Source organism: Dermacentor albipictus, chromosome 7 (assembly GCF_038994185.2).
Source record: "Dermacentor albipictus isolate Rhodes 1998 colony chromosome 7, USDA_Dalb.pri_finalv2, whole genome shotgun sequence".
Lineage (NCBI taxonomy): Eukaryota > Metazoa > Arthropoda > Arachnida > Ixodida > Ixodidae > Dermacentor > Dermacentor albipictus.
Window position 1 is genome coordinate 42,040,989 of NC_091827.1, and position 17,488 is coordinate 42,058,476.

At 42.9% G+C, this 17,488-nt stretch overlaps 1 protein-coding gene across 9 annotated transcripts in view; it reads right to left on the minus strand.

Moving 5' to 3' along the window:
• LOC135915269 (uncharacterized) overlaps window positions 1–10,567 on the minus strand; it is a 282,983-nt gene extending 272,416 nt beyond the window's left edge. For 2 of the 9 annotated variants that reach the window (XM_070521930.1, XM_070521931.1), the window contains exons 1-2: window positions 10,092–10,110; window positions 7,174–7,383 (exon numbers count right to left, since the gene is read on the minus strand). In XM_070521930.1, coding sequence (XP_070378031.1) covers window positions 7,174–7,288 — 115 coding nt within the window. In that variant the 5' untranslated portion in view covers window positions 7,289–7,383; window positions 10,092–10,110. Of the gene's footprint in view, window positions 1–7,173; window positions 7,384–10,091 lie in introns of those variants that run through there. The other 7 variants (XM_070521929.1, XM_065448289.2, XM_065448291.2 and 4 more) reach the window with 7 other exon arrangements.
• Window positions 10,568–17,488: the final 6,921 nt, after the last annotated feature.

Consider the following 17,488-nt stretch of genomic DNA (forward strand, 5'->3'; position numbering starts at 1 on the left):
AAGTGTACATCCGGCTCGGCCCCATGTTTACCAAGGAAGTTTCTCCACCCTCAGAACCTAAGAGGACCGAAACTGTGAAAAGTTTGGTTCGAAGTGCTGGGCGCCTACTATCGTATGACGAAAGCCAGTTGCTTGCCGCTGGGAACGTAACAATAGGAAGCCCAAGTAGAACGAAACGCTGGTAAGAAATGTAAAGTTGCTATCCTCGGTTAAAATTACACCGAGCGTTTGCTCTGCTTGTGCTGCAGGATACGTGACCTGATCGCCATTTTCGCCTTGTATCGACGTCGACGCACGTCATGCTGCATAGAACAAGAACAAGACGAAAAAGAAGAAGACGAGAAACTGGTATTATTTAACTGTAGTCCAAGTCGTCTCAGCTTGTGGAGCTGCCGCTTCGCGATGGTTAGCCGAGGCTTCAGGCGTAGACAGGGGATTGTTGGCACGTGATAGAATGCAGTGAAGTTACAGTGTTGGCACGATTCCCAGTGTTAGTCTGCATCGCTATAGCATGCTGCCCACGCAAGCAGGAGAGTGTCGTAAACCAAGTACAGATTGTATTTGAATATACGGGCGGTATTCGCTACTATTCGCGGCTGTACGATGTCTTGTTGCTGATTATGACACTAAACTGTGCTATCTTGAGTCCTCTTCAGCATCATCGTGCCGCTCGCTGGGAAAGGCCTAGCATGGTCGCGAGTGACAATGTGAACCGAACGGGTCACGAACGCGCCCAGCGGAGACATCCACAGCGCTGTGTCGGGTTTCACAGCGTGCAGTACGGCTAGGTCTACCTAGTCAACCTAGTGGTTGACTACCTAGCCAACCTAGTCAACCCATATTCTAGTGCAACCTATAAACAACATGTTGCATAAAGTGGGCAACCTCCACCTCCAGGTATTAAACAAGTGCTACTCCTACGCAGAGACCACTTCTTCTAGACCACTCCTGTGTAAACAGGACGGAATTATGAATCGTACTCTCGGAAGCTACTGCGCCTAATTTTTTGCCGGCTTTATTGTATTTCACATGCAAAGTTGTATGTCCTGATTGTAAATGGCAGATTCTCTACATTTAGGCCATTAGTTCTGTTTGAAGTTGCTAAAGCACTGAGTATAAACAAACCTGGCGCATTAGAGTAACAGCAGTGTCTCTCGGGAATAAGAACAAATATTACTTTTTTGCAAACCCGAAAGTGAACTATATTGACGTATACTAGACTACCCCGATCTTTAACACTAATTGGCGACGTGGACTTCTAGAAGTAGCGAAGAAAGAGGCATCACCTATGCTTTGAATGAACATTTCCCACTTGCCTGCTGTACATCGCAGAAGAGACAGTGTTGAAAGAGGTTAATATCTATCTTTTGTGCAGAGTTGTAATATTCGTGCTTCCATTTTTTTAAACGTTAAGTGCTGGCTAACCAATTGTTTTACAGAATAATAAGGTGTGCAATAAATCTTACGCCTATACTCGTTAGAAACTAGTTTTTTTTTTAATTGACACAACCTTTAACAAATGGATCAAACGTTTGTCTTAGAGTTAAATTTTGGCGTTTCACGTACATAGGAATAGGTAAATCAGCGTTGTCCCGACGCACGCCCTACTTTTTAAAGGGCCATAGCACGTTTTTCAACGGGGCTTTATTCGCATGCTGTGGCTGCATAGACAGTGAAGCGAACAGTCATAAATTTATATCCGCATTCACAAAAGAATTCAGGTTTAAGTTAAAGCTCTTCGTAATAGGAAACTACCAGCTAATCCTGATGATTTCGAAGTTATGAGCGAAAGTGACTGGCCAATGGCAGCGATAACTTAAGAGCGAAAAGTTTCTGAATTGGGCACATGAATTTATTTTGCTTAAGGATACACAGCAGTCTCAGAAACATGTGGCACAAGAGGTGGCACAAGAGGTGTGACAGTATGTGGCATAAGAGGTGTGACAAAACAAACCAACCCAGATTGCCATTGTAAATCTTTCCCGTCTCTACGGATTTGAAGTTTGTGCACAGTAAAGATGAACAGTTCCAGAATAAAAAAAACAACAGTTCTCTCAACACTGAGAAGAATGACATTGAAATTATCTTGCGTCGAATGAATTGTCCGGTGCAGTTAGCAGTTTCACTTTATTTCCACCCGCCGTGGTTGCTCAGTGGCTATGGGGTTAGGCTGCTGAGCACGAGGTCGCGGGATCGAATCCCGGCCCCGGCGGCCGCATTTAGATGGGGGCGAAATGCGAAAACAACCGTGTACTTAGATTTAGGTGCACGTTAAAGAACCCCAGGTGGTCGAAATTTCCGGAGTCCCCCACTACGGCGTGCCTCATAATCAGAAAGTGGTTTTGGCACGTAAAACCCCATAATTTTTTTAACTTTATTTCCGCAGGCATGAGAGATGTCGAATGGCACGCACGGAAACTGCGGCACATCCTTAAGAGAAAACTTTAGCTTGAGGTATCCCATTTAAATGCACGAGAAAGGATAAATGGTGTTTCTCGGCCACAATCCAACGGAATTTGATAAGATGTCTCGCACTGAAAAGTAAACAGTAAAATCTAGTGATGGCTGCAAGCGGGTTTCTTTATTTATGCTACGGATACTTCTTGCTGATTCTCAGAAAAGTGTAAAATTTATCAAAGCCAAACTGTAATGTTTACAATTCAGTAGCTAGCAATTAAAGATACCCACGCTATCCGGAAAACTGCATGTATTATGGCTTCATCTGCGAACAATATTGATATGTTATACAACCATAAAAATATATTGCTAATTTGTGATTAGGACTTTCGCGAAACTTTGGAAAGCATTCTAGCAAATCTACATAGTGGCTAAAGCTCTCAGAAATATTTTTAGCCTCAGATGCTAAACGAATGCTGGTTACAGAACCGCGACGCCTTTTTCAGTGCAGAGCTCTGAATTTATAAACATTGTGTTTCTATATCTTTTTACCTTACTAATTTTGACTTATTTCATTAAAACATTAAAGTTCTAAATAATAATTTTTGTACTTTACAGGCACGATAATTTATCTCTTTGCATCAAATGCAACATATTATTTTGCATTGTTGCAGGGGCTATCTCAGGAAAGCACACTTGAGTTGTACATAAATTAGAAGAGGTGGCTAAGTGAAGGGCTATTTTAGAAGGATGTTGGCTCATTAAGGAGGGGCTTTGTGCACCGAATATTCTGAAGCTATGCCCTGCCAGTGGAAGAACAAACAGTGCCAAACGAAATTGAACGGTCCTGTTGCTAGAAGAGAAATACAGCCATGTTTGGAGGTGAATAAAATAACTCTACTTCTGCTCCCCAACTTTCTTTATCCCTTGCTACATTTCGCGATACGTTTTCTTATTCAAGATCCCGCGCGACAGCGGAAACCGGCAGTAAATATCAAACAAAGCAATGATCACCTGAGAAAGCACGAATCCTATAGTATCAGAACTCGCGACAGAAATACGATTGCGAAGAGGCAGCAACTGACACACTAGAAGGCTGGCTACATTCTGCGCTTCAGAGGTGAACACGAGCATCGGTGTTTGCCGTGGCAGGCACTTATCCGCTGTTTTGATTTTTCTCGTTGCAAGTCGCTCAGATGAGTGCCTGGTGTTAGTATCCGCGTTTAGCGAAAGTGTATCTAGTTGACTACTGCTTGACGAAGAACCTTCTTCGCTGTCGAGCACTGGGTTCCTCAAACAGCTCGTACACATGCTTCAGTAGCTAGTGGAGGTCAAACTTGCCTGTAAATAATGATTAGACGTATACGCTAGAGGAAAAAGGCATGTTTGTGTTTTGCTACACGCAATGTAGCTTTTGTTTCTACGCGTCTAAGTGAAACATTGCGTGTCTTATATCCATAATAGTAAAAAAAAATATGTAATGTTGGTTCCTTATGAGTGAATATTCGACTTGAGAGATAGGTTTAGAGTAGTAGTTTTCATCCCCGCACAAAACTAACACATAGCGCGTAGTCGATAACGGCGGTGCTTGCGTAACGCATGAACGTATACGAAAGGAAGGACAGAGACGAGTAAAGAGCGCGTACTTGCGACTGCACTTTATTTCCGGGCGAGCATAATATATGTGCGCGGCAAACAGGAAAGACACGCAGAAAACGGGGGATACGTAGAATTAGCCCGTCATTAATAAGTCGAATCAATTCACCTGCCACGATTGGCCCGCGCACGGCCAGGTAATCTCGATCGGGTCGTGACGGAGCAATGGAAGGGGTTCTTACGCAACAGTCACCCAGATTGTGAATTTACTCCGCTTCTATTATTTCTCGGGTTGACTGCGACCAGCGCAGGCTGAAGGCACATGAAGGGATTCGACTTATCAATGATGTGCGTGATCTACGTATCCCCCCTTCTCTTTGCGTTTTCCTGTTTACCGCGCGTATGCATTATGCTCGTCCGCAAATAAAGCTCAGTTGGAAGTTGGCGCTCTTTACTCGTATATGTCCTTCCTTTCCTACATTGGTGCGCTACGCAAACATCGCCGTTACGAACCACAACCAACTCGCCATAGTCTTTACCCGAATACGTATGGTCGAGTTTTGGTTGTTTGAAGCAGCTTTACTATCAATAGCACACTTGTCGAAAAATATTACGCAATTTGAGTAGCCATGTAAGAGATTTTCCCAATCAGTGCTGCTTATACGGTGCAAGGAAGAATAAGACAGGCCATTATCGTCCTTATAATAACGTAGTTCAACTGAAATGAGACAATTTTCTCTGACGCGGTGCTTATCTTTTTTATATTTGAATTCTTGGCATACCCTAATATCAGTGCCTTTCCCAAAGTCGCCAGACAGCTCATACACCCTACAAGTCCTCTTTCAAGTTTAGTGTGGATTTAGAAACAGTTCAACGTGCCAGGCATCTCTGGCACAATTGTTGATAGACTTACCATTTCACTAACTCTGAAATTATGACCTGGTGACTGCAATGTACAGTTTCTAATTGTTATATTGCATACGTAAACCAGGTACACCGAGGCCTCTAAGCTCAAGTAGGTTCAAGAAACCGCCGTGCTTTTATTTACGTTGTTTAGAAAACAAATAAGTAGGAGAGGGGGGTTGTCGGCGGATCCACTTCCTTGAGACAAGAGATATTTTCTTAAAACAAGTGCACATGCCATAGGTATCACGCTTATTTGTTACTATAGAAAAGTCGCCAAGGAAGATAAGCGCTCCTTCAAGGTAGCTTCTTTCTTTCTTTCTTTAAAAAGGTGGTAGGCGCATTGACTGCTCATTGACATTAAGCAAAAGAACCATGACGTTCATCTATGCCCCCAAGTTCATCTGTTAAATCAGGTACCGGGCTGTATGGTTTGTGGATCATGCTTTATTATTGGTGTAGCAGCTTTTTCATGTCTCAAAATGAGAAACAGTCTCGTGTCGTCTTAATCGCTTAAACTTTGAAGGCGCACAATCCATAGATATAGTTTGCAAGGCAGCTCAGTAGATGCTCGTCACTTGATTCATCGACAGAAAATATGAAACAAGTCGTGCTGGCAGTATAGCCGCTGCTTAGCGCATACCCAGCCGCGATGATTATGCACCAACAAGGCATACGCAGCCGCATCGGTATTCATATCCATTGTCGTTTAGTGCTGTATCTGCGACTGAATCCTGGCAAATTATAAACTATTATTTGCCAACGAAGATGGATACAGACTTTGTTCCTGATTAGTTAATTCGCCATCTCTTAACAGGGGCTGCGCTTTTCCGCTTTTGCGTCAATAAAGCTTCTTCGGAAAAGACTAAAATTACATTTGTGCTTACACGGATAACAAAACAAATCTGATAGCAACCACAATGAGAACGATAGTGTTTTTTTTTTCTATGCTGTCCGTGTGCTTGGTATATTTAAGAACAGCTCCACTGGAAACAACCAAACATGACATGAAGGTGGAAGACATTACAGCTGCTTGGCTGGAAAGAAGAAAACTATAATGACAGGTGTCTGCGTTTTTTTTTCTTTTGAATTGCACGCGCATAGTGAATGCAGCCCGAATATAAGTGGTTTGATGAAGGTATACAGGTGCTGTAAGCACTCATAAAGTGGGTATAAAGAACAACACGCATCGTGAGGCAAACAAAAATGTGCAGTTTGCCCTTCATAAACACTAGAGAACAGGTTATACCGTAAACGAGTACATTGGAAATCACAGCACAATTTTAAGCAGCGAGATATGACAACCATTATTTCACCACTTTGTACAAACTCGTGCAGACATTGTGGGTACAGCCTGTGTATTTTGCAGGTGAGTTTACCTCTCGGCGGGGACACCAGAAAAGCGACAGTAGGTATGCATATAGCGCCTATATTATTGACCTACAGAAATTAGCCGGCATCTCCATGTGGCACAATCACGTAGGCTATTGCGAAACTGTCAATGAGACGCAGACACTCATGTCGACAATTGGGTGGAGCACTCATTTCCGCATAGCAAGATTCAAGGGGCGTAACTGTTCGCACTGCCATTACATTGCAAAATGGTGGCTTATATGTAATTTTACTTCGCCGATTTAAGTAAGATCGTGTTCAGCGCTTTCAAGAATAAGCCTGCCATCTTTCATCATGATACTTGACTCAGTTAGCCCGAACGAAAAATATCGATGATTGTACATTGGTGGGACCACGCCCGGCTTAAGTTTCAAAGGTAATCTTGAGGAGAACAGATTAGCGACGTCATCTTGATTATACCTGGGGCGAAATTCAGACACGACTGCAAAGGAGCGAGCATCAGAGGGCAAGAATACTACGCAACGCTTCTGGTGCGTGATGAAAGCGCCTTATCCAGAACAAGAATAAAGCTTTCATCTCTCTCAAAGCACTGTTTTTTAATGAAACGTTTAGAACACCGTTACCACACCCAGGCATACCACACGCAGGCATTTAAAATACGCAGCAGAAGTCCCAAATCTTTAAGCGTAATAAAATAGGGAGATAAGATCAAATGCGTTCGTTCCGTAAGAACCATTACAACGCTCCCAATTGCATACTAGGGAAGAATATTAAAGTCACGCCAATTCTAGTGACTGCCCAGTGACAGCGCAAACAGGGAATAACGCGGCTTGCGCGCTTGAAAGGGAATGCACAAAATGGCGGCCCTAGTTCGAACACTGCAACATCGCTTTGGAAGTTGCAGCTGTTGCCAATCGTACTTACCTTTCATCGATGTCCCTTCCCGCACCACCGCACAAAGTGCAGATTTGGTTGGTCCCAGTGTTTGCACGGTGTGCCGGAGGCGACGGGGTGTCAAGAAAGCCTTGCTTCCGAGCATGCGCCGTTGAATGGGTCAGCTGCCAATATTTGTGCTGCTCGCGGGGCCGCAGACGTACGGCAGGCGCGAGCTTCAGACGACATTCGTATGACAGCCTCGCGATTGCAGAGGATACAGAGCGCGGAGAGCAGTCATCGATAACCAGCATGAAGCAATGAAAGAGAAAAGCACGCCATCTTTTTTTCCATATTTGCCGTGAAGCAACAAAAGCCACAAGAAAACACGCCCAATAGTCGAAAGTGCATTGCTGTGAAAAGAACGCAAGTATCCAAACCTAGCTTAAGAAGAGGAACAGGCTCAAGCGTATGAAGTTTTCGAAATAAATTGCATTGGTGAAACTAATAAATATCTGTTAATAGCACGTATCTAGATTTCTGCATCTTTTTTTTTTGCTTCAGCATTCTCCAGGAAATTTAGAAAGACGGCTGCAGATATACTAAATACTATACCAAATAAAACTTTGCCTACATTTACCAACAAGGGAAACTGATAAATCACACTTGAGCGATGTTTTCAGTTGCACCGCTGTTTATTTTTTCAATAAAGATTGTTTAACACTTAGAAAATTTAGAAAGCTATATTATTTAGGAAAACGTTAGGTAACTCGACAACGAAGAACGATATCCAAATTTTGTAAACTGTCTCTAATGCTACGACGAAAGCGGGAAAAAAATTGAAGTACACTAGTAACCGAACTTCCACCACTTATAAGTGACAGAAACGTTTGCCAAACGATCGTAAAATTGTTATGAATTCACGTGATATAAACAGCAGGTTTCCCTTATTTAGATCGTCTGATTGGACCAGTTCACAGAAATGCGCAATCTGCATTTGGTGCAGACTTACGAATCCGTAAATATGGCAATTTTTTTTTGGCTTAACAATTTTCTGAAATTGTCTTTAACAATTCAGGGCACACGTTAAAATTCCGCTTCGTGTATTCACTCGAATGTAATATTCCACTTTAATTTCAACCGATGTCGTTCAAATCAGTCAAGCGGGTGCCTGATGAGAATATTTGGCGTTTTACATATATTTGAATAGGCGGCTTTGCAGCTGGCCCCGAGCGACACCTTCGTCTTAAGACACGTAGACAGCGTGGTGTCAAACAGAAAGACAATATTAAAACAACAAATTTTAGTTAAACACAAGCGAGGATGGATGCTAATTTTACAAGCTACCCCTTGTGCTTACCAAACGAAGTATGTTTCACGTCAAACGAAGCACGGCAGTCATTGACGAAAACGTGTTGTACTAAATCCAGGTTTAATTTTGAAGCCACTGCTGAAGAATTGGGAGTACGTTCATCGTTAGTTCGGCTATGGTGTCTTCATCAGATTGGCTCTGTAACAACAACAAACTGCGGCGACAACAACGGCAACAACTACAAGAACGAGAACGACATCAACAAAACAACGTTTTCAGTTACGACTTTACCAATTGTGCTCTCGCAAAACTAATTAATCCGCGTACTGTCTGTTCGAGTTGTCCCCGCTAAACTTCCTTGAACACTTACCCGTACCAAAACTTTAACTTACGGCGAGTTCATCTTTACGTAGCAATGGTAATCTTATATAGCGAAGGACGATGATGTTGACTCACTTGGAAGGAAATGGCACCCCCTCATGGGGGCATCGATAGTCGACGAAGTGTTTACTCAACGGCTCCGAATCACAGAATACTGTACTTTCTACAGCGGTAGAGTTAACCCGGAAGTGCCTCTACCTGTTGAGAAGCTTTGTTGGCCTGACTAACTTTAGTTTGCAAGTAGTCAGAGACAATACAAATGTTAAGCACGGACAATTGTGAAGCACGTAAAAAAGACTTATTCTTGCCTCGTCTTTGTGAGTGCTCTAGGCGCAGAGGATCGCCAACTTTCCGTGTGCGATGATACTTTGAGATTTCTATATGACCAGCTGTAATATATTGGCAGCTTCCTTTTTCTTTGATTCAAACGAAGCGGTAGTTCCTAAATCTATGTCGAATGTGAGATGACGTTGTTGAGCCTACAACAATATTTTCCATCGATTGACGAAATTTACGCTACTGTTTTACACGTAGCGTGGTGATTTGCACAGCGTTTTATGCCTAGCCTTTATAATCAGCGATATTTTGATCAGACAATCGAAATATGTTGCACACAAGCCTTTCGAGTATAGCACTAGGTAATTACAACCAGAGAAGCAAACAGAAAATGAAGTCAGCGAATGTCTTGTGAAAATGAATTCTTGGTTCATTTCTCGTATAGTAACAATAAAACATAGAACTGGAGAACAAGGCAAGTTTTCGCACGTGGGAGCCGAACTCCAATCGTCTATACTAGGCCTGCGATCATTTACCTTTAGGCTACATTGCGGCCATTCTCCCAGTTGCTTCATTGGCTATTTCTTCGTCCCCCGTCCTACCCCTCAGAGTGTTAGCCAACGCCACTGGTGGCCATGGCAGTGAATATTAAACATTCTTACAATTGCAAGCGCTAGAAACGTATGCTGCGTATTAGATTAATTACTGTAAAAACATTATTGCATGGGTGTCGCACAAAAATATATGTTTGCTATTTTTACCGTCTTACGTGCGTCACTGTAGCACAAATCATCGAAAATAATTATGAGGGCGTTCTTATGCTTAAAGAAGTGTACTATTGTGCACCATAAGTGCACCATACAGCTTGCCTATCGTGCTCCCAGGACTATCAGCATCCCAATCTACACCGCCATCACCACGTATAAAGCCCCCCGGAATCAACACCCCCTTCAGTGGACTCGGCAGCACTTCCAAAGGAAGTCACGTTAAAATGACTCACCTTTACTTCGTGCAGCTGCTCTTCCTGGCCTGTTCATGGTCACCCGGTTCCCACACCTGCTGCGCTGCTGTCACGAATGCTGGAACTTCTCAGTCCTGGAATCCTGTCTACATCGCGGAAGCACCGTGCCAGCCGCACCGCCCCGCACCGGCACAGGATCTACCGAACTACCGACGTTCCTGCCCCGCAGCGCCACACCCGGAATCACCATACAGCTTGCCTATCGTGCTCCCAGGACTATCAGCATCCCAATCTACACCGCCATCACCACGTATAAAGCCCCCCGGAATCAACACCCCCTTCAGTGGACTCGGCAGCACTTCCAAAGGAAGTCACGTTAAAATGACTCACCTTTACTTCGTGCAGGTAAACAATGCTTACCCTCTTTTTGCGAAGCGTACACGTTACGCTGGTTTGATAGTGCTGCCGAGTCCACTTTGTTGTATTGCCATTGCAAGTGACTGCGCACATGCCATTTCCCGCCTTTTATTGCAATGTGGGGACATCGAACTAAATCCTGGACCTGGATCTAACACCCGCTCAGGCAATACAGACTCGCACAAAGAATTGCTTGAGGCATTGGGCGAGTTAAAAGATGGGCAAACAACCCTTCTAAATGAGATGAAATCGATTCAGGCAAAACTGGCTCAACAAGAGAAAGCATTTAAGGAGATAAAATCAAGACTAACAAAAGTTGAAGAAGAATGCGCCACGCTAGAGCCCATTAAAGCCCAAGTTAACAACGTCCAGTGCCTCTCCCAAGAAGACGCAAGCAACCTGTCAGACCTTGTACATAGGCTAGACGACAGCGAGGACAGGGCCCGTCGTTCTAATCTTGTATTTTTTGGTGTGAAAGACGCTGACCGCGAAACCTGGGCCGAATCGGAGAATCTAGTAATAGACATTTGCAAATCTGAACTAAAACTCACAATCCAGCCTATGGACATTGAACGGGCCCACCGGTTTGGTAATTTTAATACTGAAAAGAAGAGGCCTATCATTGTCAAGTTCGCACACTTCAAAACCAAGGAACTGGTTCTTTCTAACACAAAACTGTTTAAGGGTACAGTTCATAGCGTATCCGAAGACTACTCCCGTAACACTCGTATTGCCCGTAAAAACCTCATAGATTACGCTAAAAGCCATAAAAAAAATTTCACCCTTCGACATGACAGGATGGTTATCGGCACCACAACGTACACGTTCGATCACACATCACAATCAGTGTTACCTCGAACGCTATAGCTATCAGCCAAACATGCCCAAAATAACATTCCGAACTCGCTATCAGTCCTTTACACTAACATTAGAAGCCTCCTGCCTAAACGCGATGCTCTATCTAGCCTAATCAACACCACAGAAAGCAATGTAGTCGTACTAACAGAAACATGGCTAAACGAGAACATAACGGATAACGAAGTACAGACCGCATTCCACAACTGTGACGTCTTCCGCTGCGACCGCATCGGTAAACGAGGCGGTGGCGTTCTAATAGCAACACACTACAGCCTGAAATTTCATGTTATGCCGATTGACTCTCCCATCGAAATATTATTCATCTGTTCTAAAGCCTCATTTCCACCGACAGTAATCTGCGCTTGCTATCGTGCCCCAGACAGTGATGCTTCGTTTATACCTTCTTTCCACAACGCCCTTCATATGATAACTTCAGAACTTCCACACGCTTGTCTCTTTGTCCTAGGTGACTTCAACTTTCCCGAAATTAATTGGCAGAACCCAACTGACACGACTAATTCTTGTGCGCGCGATTTCTTGAATACGTGCCACACTTTTGGTCTGACCCAACTGGTCACCAGCCCAACAAGGCAAAATGCTCAATCATCGAACATATTAGATCTAATACTAACATCACATGCAGAAAACTTGATATCACTCTTAAATCTGTCGGGAATCAGTGACCACTCAGTAATACACGCTACGTTTTTCAACCACTTGCCGCACCCCAAAAAAATAACTAAAACTATCACACCTTATGACAGAGGAGATTATGAAAGCATCAACAGTGAACTTGATGGATTCCGAACCTGGTTTCTAACCGATTTTCATGATCGCACTCCTGAAACTAATTGGCTACTGTTCAAAAACAAAATGCACGCTCTAATTAAAAAATTCATACCTACCATCACCGTAACTGAGCGCCATGAATCACCTTGGTTCAATTCCGTGCTAAAACGCATGAATAACAAAAAGAAAAGACTTTTCCGAAGCGCCAAAAAAACCAATAACCCCACCACGTGGCAAAATTATTACGAAGCAGAAAAATCCTATAACCTACATGTATACAAGACCAGACACTCATTTTTTTCTTCTACTCTACCCGACATGATTCGTACAAACCCACGTCAATTCTGGAAATGCATCAATCCTAACCCCATCAGAAACATAACACTGTGTGACGATGATAATAATCCAATTGAAGATCATGACGTTGCGGAAGTTTTGAATTTATCATTCAGCTCAGTTTTCACCCACGAACCCGATAACGAATTACCTGATTTCCCTTCCTTTAACTTTCCACCTATGCCGGGCTTCAACTTCGAACCTGATGGCATTGTCAAAATGATCGACTCTTTGAAATTAACCGCCTCAGCTGGTGTCGACAATATTAATACTAAAGTGTTGAAAAATACAAAACATGCAACTAGCACCATACTGTCTCATATATTTCAGCAATCGCTTTCATCAGCCATTATACCTCATGACTGGAAAATAGGCAAGGTCATCCCAGTCCCCAAAAAAGGGCCTTCATCTTCTCGCCATAATTATCGACCGATATCTATCACATGTATCACTTCTAAACTAATGGAACATATAATTTTCTCTCAAATTATAAAATTTCTAGTATCCGTCACCTTCTTCCACCCTAACCAGCATGGATTTTTAAAAGGTTTGTCTTGCGAAACACAGTTAGCCCTCTTTATTAACGACCTTAGCTCTAGCATTGACCTTAACATTCCTATTGACGCCCTCTTTCTCGATTTTGAAAAAGCTTTTGACAAAGTTCCTCACAAACGACTATTCCTAAAACTTTCTCGTCTCAATCTTAACGAACATGTTTTTAATTGGATATGCAGCTTTCTCACTAATCGGCAGCAGTTTGTCTTTGCTAATAAATGTTCATCTTCTTATTCCTCTGTTATATCTGGGGTACCTCAGGGCACCGTCTTGGGCCCCCTTCTCTTTCTCATATATATTAATGATTTGCCTGCTAACATATGTTCTAACATCCGCATATTCGCTGATGACTGCGTTATCTACCGGCCTATTACTAACACCGATGACATTTTGTTTCTTCAGTCTGACATTCAGCACGTACTAACCTGGTGTAATTCATGGCTAATGTCCTTAAATGTGAAAAAAACATCTCTGCTATCATTCCACCGACGTCACTCGCAACCAACTTCAAAATACCTAATTGGGAATGCAGAAATCGCTTCAGTATCAACTTATAAGTATTTAGGCATCCATTTGACATCTGATCTAAATTGGTCTTTTCATATTTCACAGATTACTAACGAGGCAAATCGCGTCCTTGGTTACTTTCGACGAACCCTGCGACTAGCACCCCCATCAGTGAAATCCCTTGCTTACTTAACACTAATCCGCCCCAAATTAGAGTATGCATGCGCGATCTGGGACCCTCATCAAAATAACCTTTCCATTACTCTTGAATCTGTACAAAATCGCTCAGCCCGTTTCATTTTCTCCGCCTATTCCTACCATGTAAGTGTAACTGAACTAAAACGTAATGCTCATCTCACAACTTTAGCTAACCGCCGGAAAATTTCCAGATTGTGTCTGTTTCATAAATTCTTTTATCATCCATCTCTGAACTCCATTATCAGCCCCGCCCATCGCATTTCAAGTCGCACAAACCACGGGAAGGCCGTCTACCCGCCCCCTGCTCGCACTTCTACGCATCTGTCATCATTTTTCGTCCATACAGCAAGGGACTGGAATGACCTGCCAAACGCCATCGTTGATCAGATCGACTCATCATCATTCAGATCATCCGTAGAAGAAATGTACTGCTGAAATTCCACCCCCTCATGTAATACCCCTTCAATGGGGTCTTTGAGGTACTAATAAATAAATAAATAAATATTGAATGTCCACTGCAGTTAACTTTTAAACTACATTGCCCAAATTACATTTCACAGCCAAACAACAATGTATATTGTTGAGTTTTAATCTATCAACTTAACAACGTTCATTGAATGCGACACAGATGAGAAGTGGTGCATGTCTTCCGTACAATACAGTAGAACGCCTGCTCCCCTCCCCTTCCGCCATCTTGTGCCTTACGCGTGAGGGAACACGGCACGTTACCTCCCCGCCTTTCTCCCTTGCGCGCGCGTGCTGTCGAGGCACTATTCTCGGCTGACACTCGCATACTTTCATTCGCACACACATCATATGGCACACGGTCATATGCTATCATATTTGGACTTCACATCGCGGCGACATCGACACCGACGGTGGCAATGAGGTAGAAAATGCGCGAGGATTGTCCATATAGTTGCTACCACCATAAAACATTTTGTTATCACCGTCCCTAATTGAAAATTGTGGCGCTAGAGGAAACTGAGAAACCGAGACAAAAATAAAGCGCCAAAGTGACGATCCAAAGGTTAGGAAAGCTGCCAAGGAGATGCCATTCGGGAAAAATAGCCCCGCGCACCTGCAATCGAATTCGCTTGTTCCTAAAAAGTAAAAGCAAGGCCGTTTTGCGCTCCCCTACACTGCCATTATTCTTTTGTTCGCATGGTGTCTTAACCGACAGAAAGCTGAGCTAGTTGGTAAGGATTCATTAGGCAAAATAGAAGTGATGTCCACTTCTCTAAACGGCGTTCGTGTTGTCCACTTCTCTACTCTTGTGTCCTGTCTGCACGCCTCACTTCTTTTTTGCATAATGTGCCTTAACCATAATGAACGATGTTGCCACTTCTCAGCCATCCTTTAATAAGCCTTGTATATTTTTCACCGGGTCTATCGCTTATGAAGAACTACGGCGCTTCTTTTCTGCTTGGCACCGTCAGCGATGCTGACGCACTGAGAAGACGATGTCTACAGCAGTGGCCGCTCACTAAGCGACGGTCCGTGCGCTTGGTTCTTTCACTCGAAGCACAGTCCAAAGCACTGCAATACGATAGCGCATGATTACGGTTACGTGGTTTTGTTTCCTAATTTTCGGGCTTTCAATAAATGCCCAGAAATATCAGCACGAATCGTGTACGTTGCCACAAAAATTGGGTCGGTCGTTTCTGAATCTCCTCCACAACGCAACGAAACACACTTTCCTCGAATGTGAATCTTAAAAATTTTGCACAATCAATCTTAGTTAATTACACAGTTAGGAGTAAGATATCAGTACTTTAACAAGCAACAAATGACGGCAAAATATATCTTTGCTATCATTCAGCTGTGGCAAACTATTTATTTTTTTCAAATCTTGGTTCAAGTTATGTGAAACCCCCTGCAAATATATGAAACTAATGGTGTTTTCTTCTGAACAGCACTTTGCAATTTGGTACAGGCGGCTTAAATCATGAATACGGGACCTGAAAGAGGTGCGATGGAATGCTCACAGATTACTCTTGCATTTAGTTTATTTGTTTGCTTTGCTGAGTTTGTTTTTTCGTAAAGGAAAAGCAATGTACCGAATACCCCTCCGTGGTGTCGCAGTTATCTAGATCTAATAAAAAGTTCGAAAAGCAGAATAGTAAATGACATTAAGGAAACGGGTCATTTCTGTGATGCCATTTGTGGATGGAAACGGAGCTCAAGCGTTATGCCTTAAAAAAAAAAAAAAAAAAAACATTGAAGGCTCAGCAGGTTCCTAGCACTCCATAACAACAAAAAAAGAAGTTTGGAAAACCATACAAGAAACCGATTCCCCCACGCGGACAAATGCAATAATAATAAAAAAAGGACTCATGGTTGCAGGGCCCGCCAAGAATAATTTTCACCTCGGCGAGGTTAAGGCTTCGGCAATTCACCACCAGCGACGCACGCATTTCTCACAGCGTGTCGCAACATAGCCTCTCCTATGGTTTCTTCCTTTCAGCACAAAATGCATTTTCCTCCAGTAGCACATTAGCAGCCACAAGTCAGTTCTCCGTTTTTTGTTTGCATTTCTGGTGATTTAAAAGCGTTTCTTGTGGTCTTAAAAAGTGCCTGAAGTGACCATTAAAGACAACAGGCTTTTGCTCCTTTCCTTGAAGGGACTAGAGCTACAGAAATGATCAAAAGAACACACTTTTCTACTGCCTAAAGTGCTTTTCATTGATTTTAGCTAGGAGAAAAGAGAAGAATATTCAATATTCTTACTCAATACTCAATACTGTGTTGATGCTTTGACTTTTGAAGAACTCAGCTTCAAGTACCATTCTTGTCATTAAAAAAATGGTATTTACCTCAGTAAGATGTCCAGCTTCCTGCACTTATACGTTTTTCTTATCTCTTTGTGAGATAGCAATTACCGTGGAAAGACGGTGAAGTTAAAAGCGCATAAAGTTCAACCTAACTCCAAGTCATCGTCACACAGATCTATTTATAAGCGGTACACCCGGGCCCACGAATCCTGTGCCGCATCCCAAGTGATCTTTGATGGTGATCCCAAGTGATCACCATCAAAGAGATTCGGTGAATAGCGACACAGGGATGCACATCGGAATCTACACAGTGACCTAAATTTGTCGGATGGTTGGTTTCCAACCGGGTTCTCTCACCACAGCAGCCTCATGTGTTACTCGTTCAATCACGGACTATCCGTCAACCAGGTTTGTGGAAAAAGGTTACGGAAATTCATAGATTGACACTAAGCCTTTGAAGAGTGCGTGATGCACTATTCAGGAAGCTAGTCGCATTATTGATCGAACTAATGCTCTGCAGGGATTCGAGCATGCTATTATGGTTATGTTGGTAAGAACACCAAAGTGCAAATGCGTATTACTGTTTGTTCCCGAGTAGGGAGTAGTAGATTAGAAGTTTGAAAAATGGGAATGTTAGTCAGATATTGTTGCCAAAGAAACCAAGACCGGGATGACCTGAATTTGGTATGTTGCCTATGTGTGCGAACCAAGATATACGAAGCGACACAATAATCCTTAGGAGGAAGCTTTAGCTCTTGGCCGTGAACGTAAATACATGGAAAAGGAGAAATCATTTTCCTCGGCAACCACGGCGGCGAATTTAATACGATTTGTTGAACTTAAAATAAATGTGCAGAATCTGGCGACTAACGTAAGCAGATTCTTAATCTAGCACACGAACGTTTATTAAAAATGCTAAAGATCACACCATTTAGAAAACCGGAACTATCAAGATTACAACTCTGTAACTCCGCAATGCAAAACTGTCTAACAAAGCCGAAA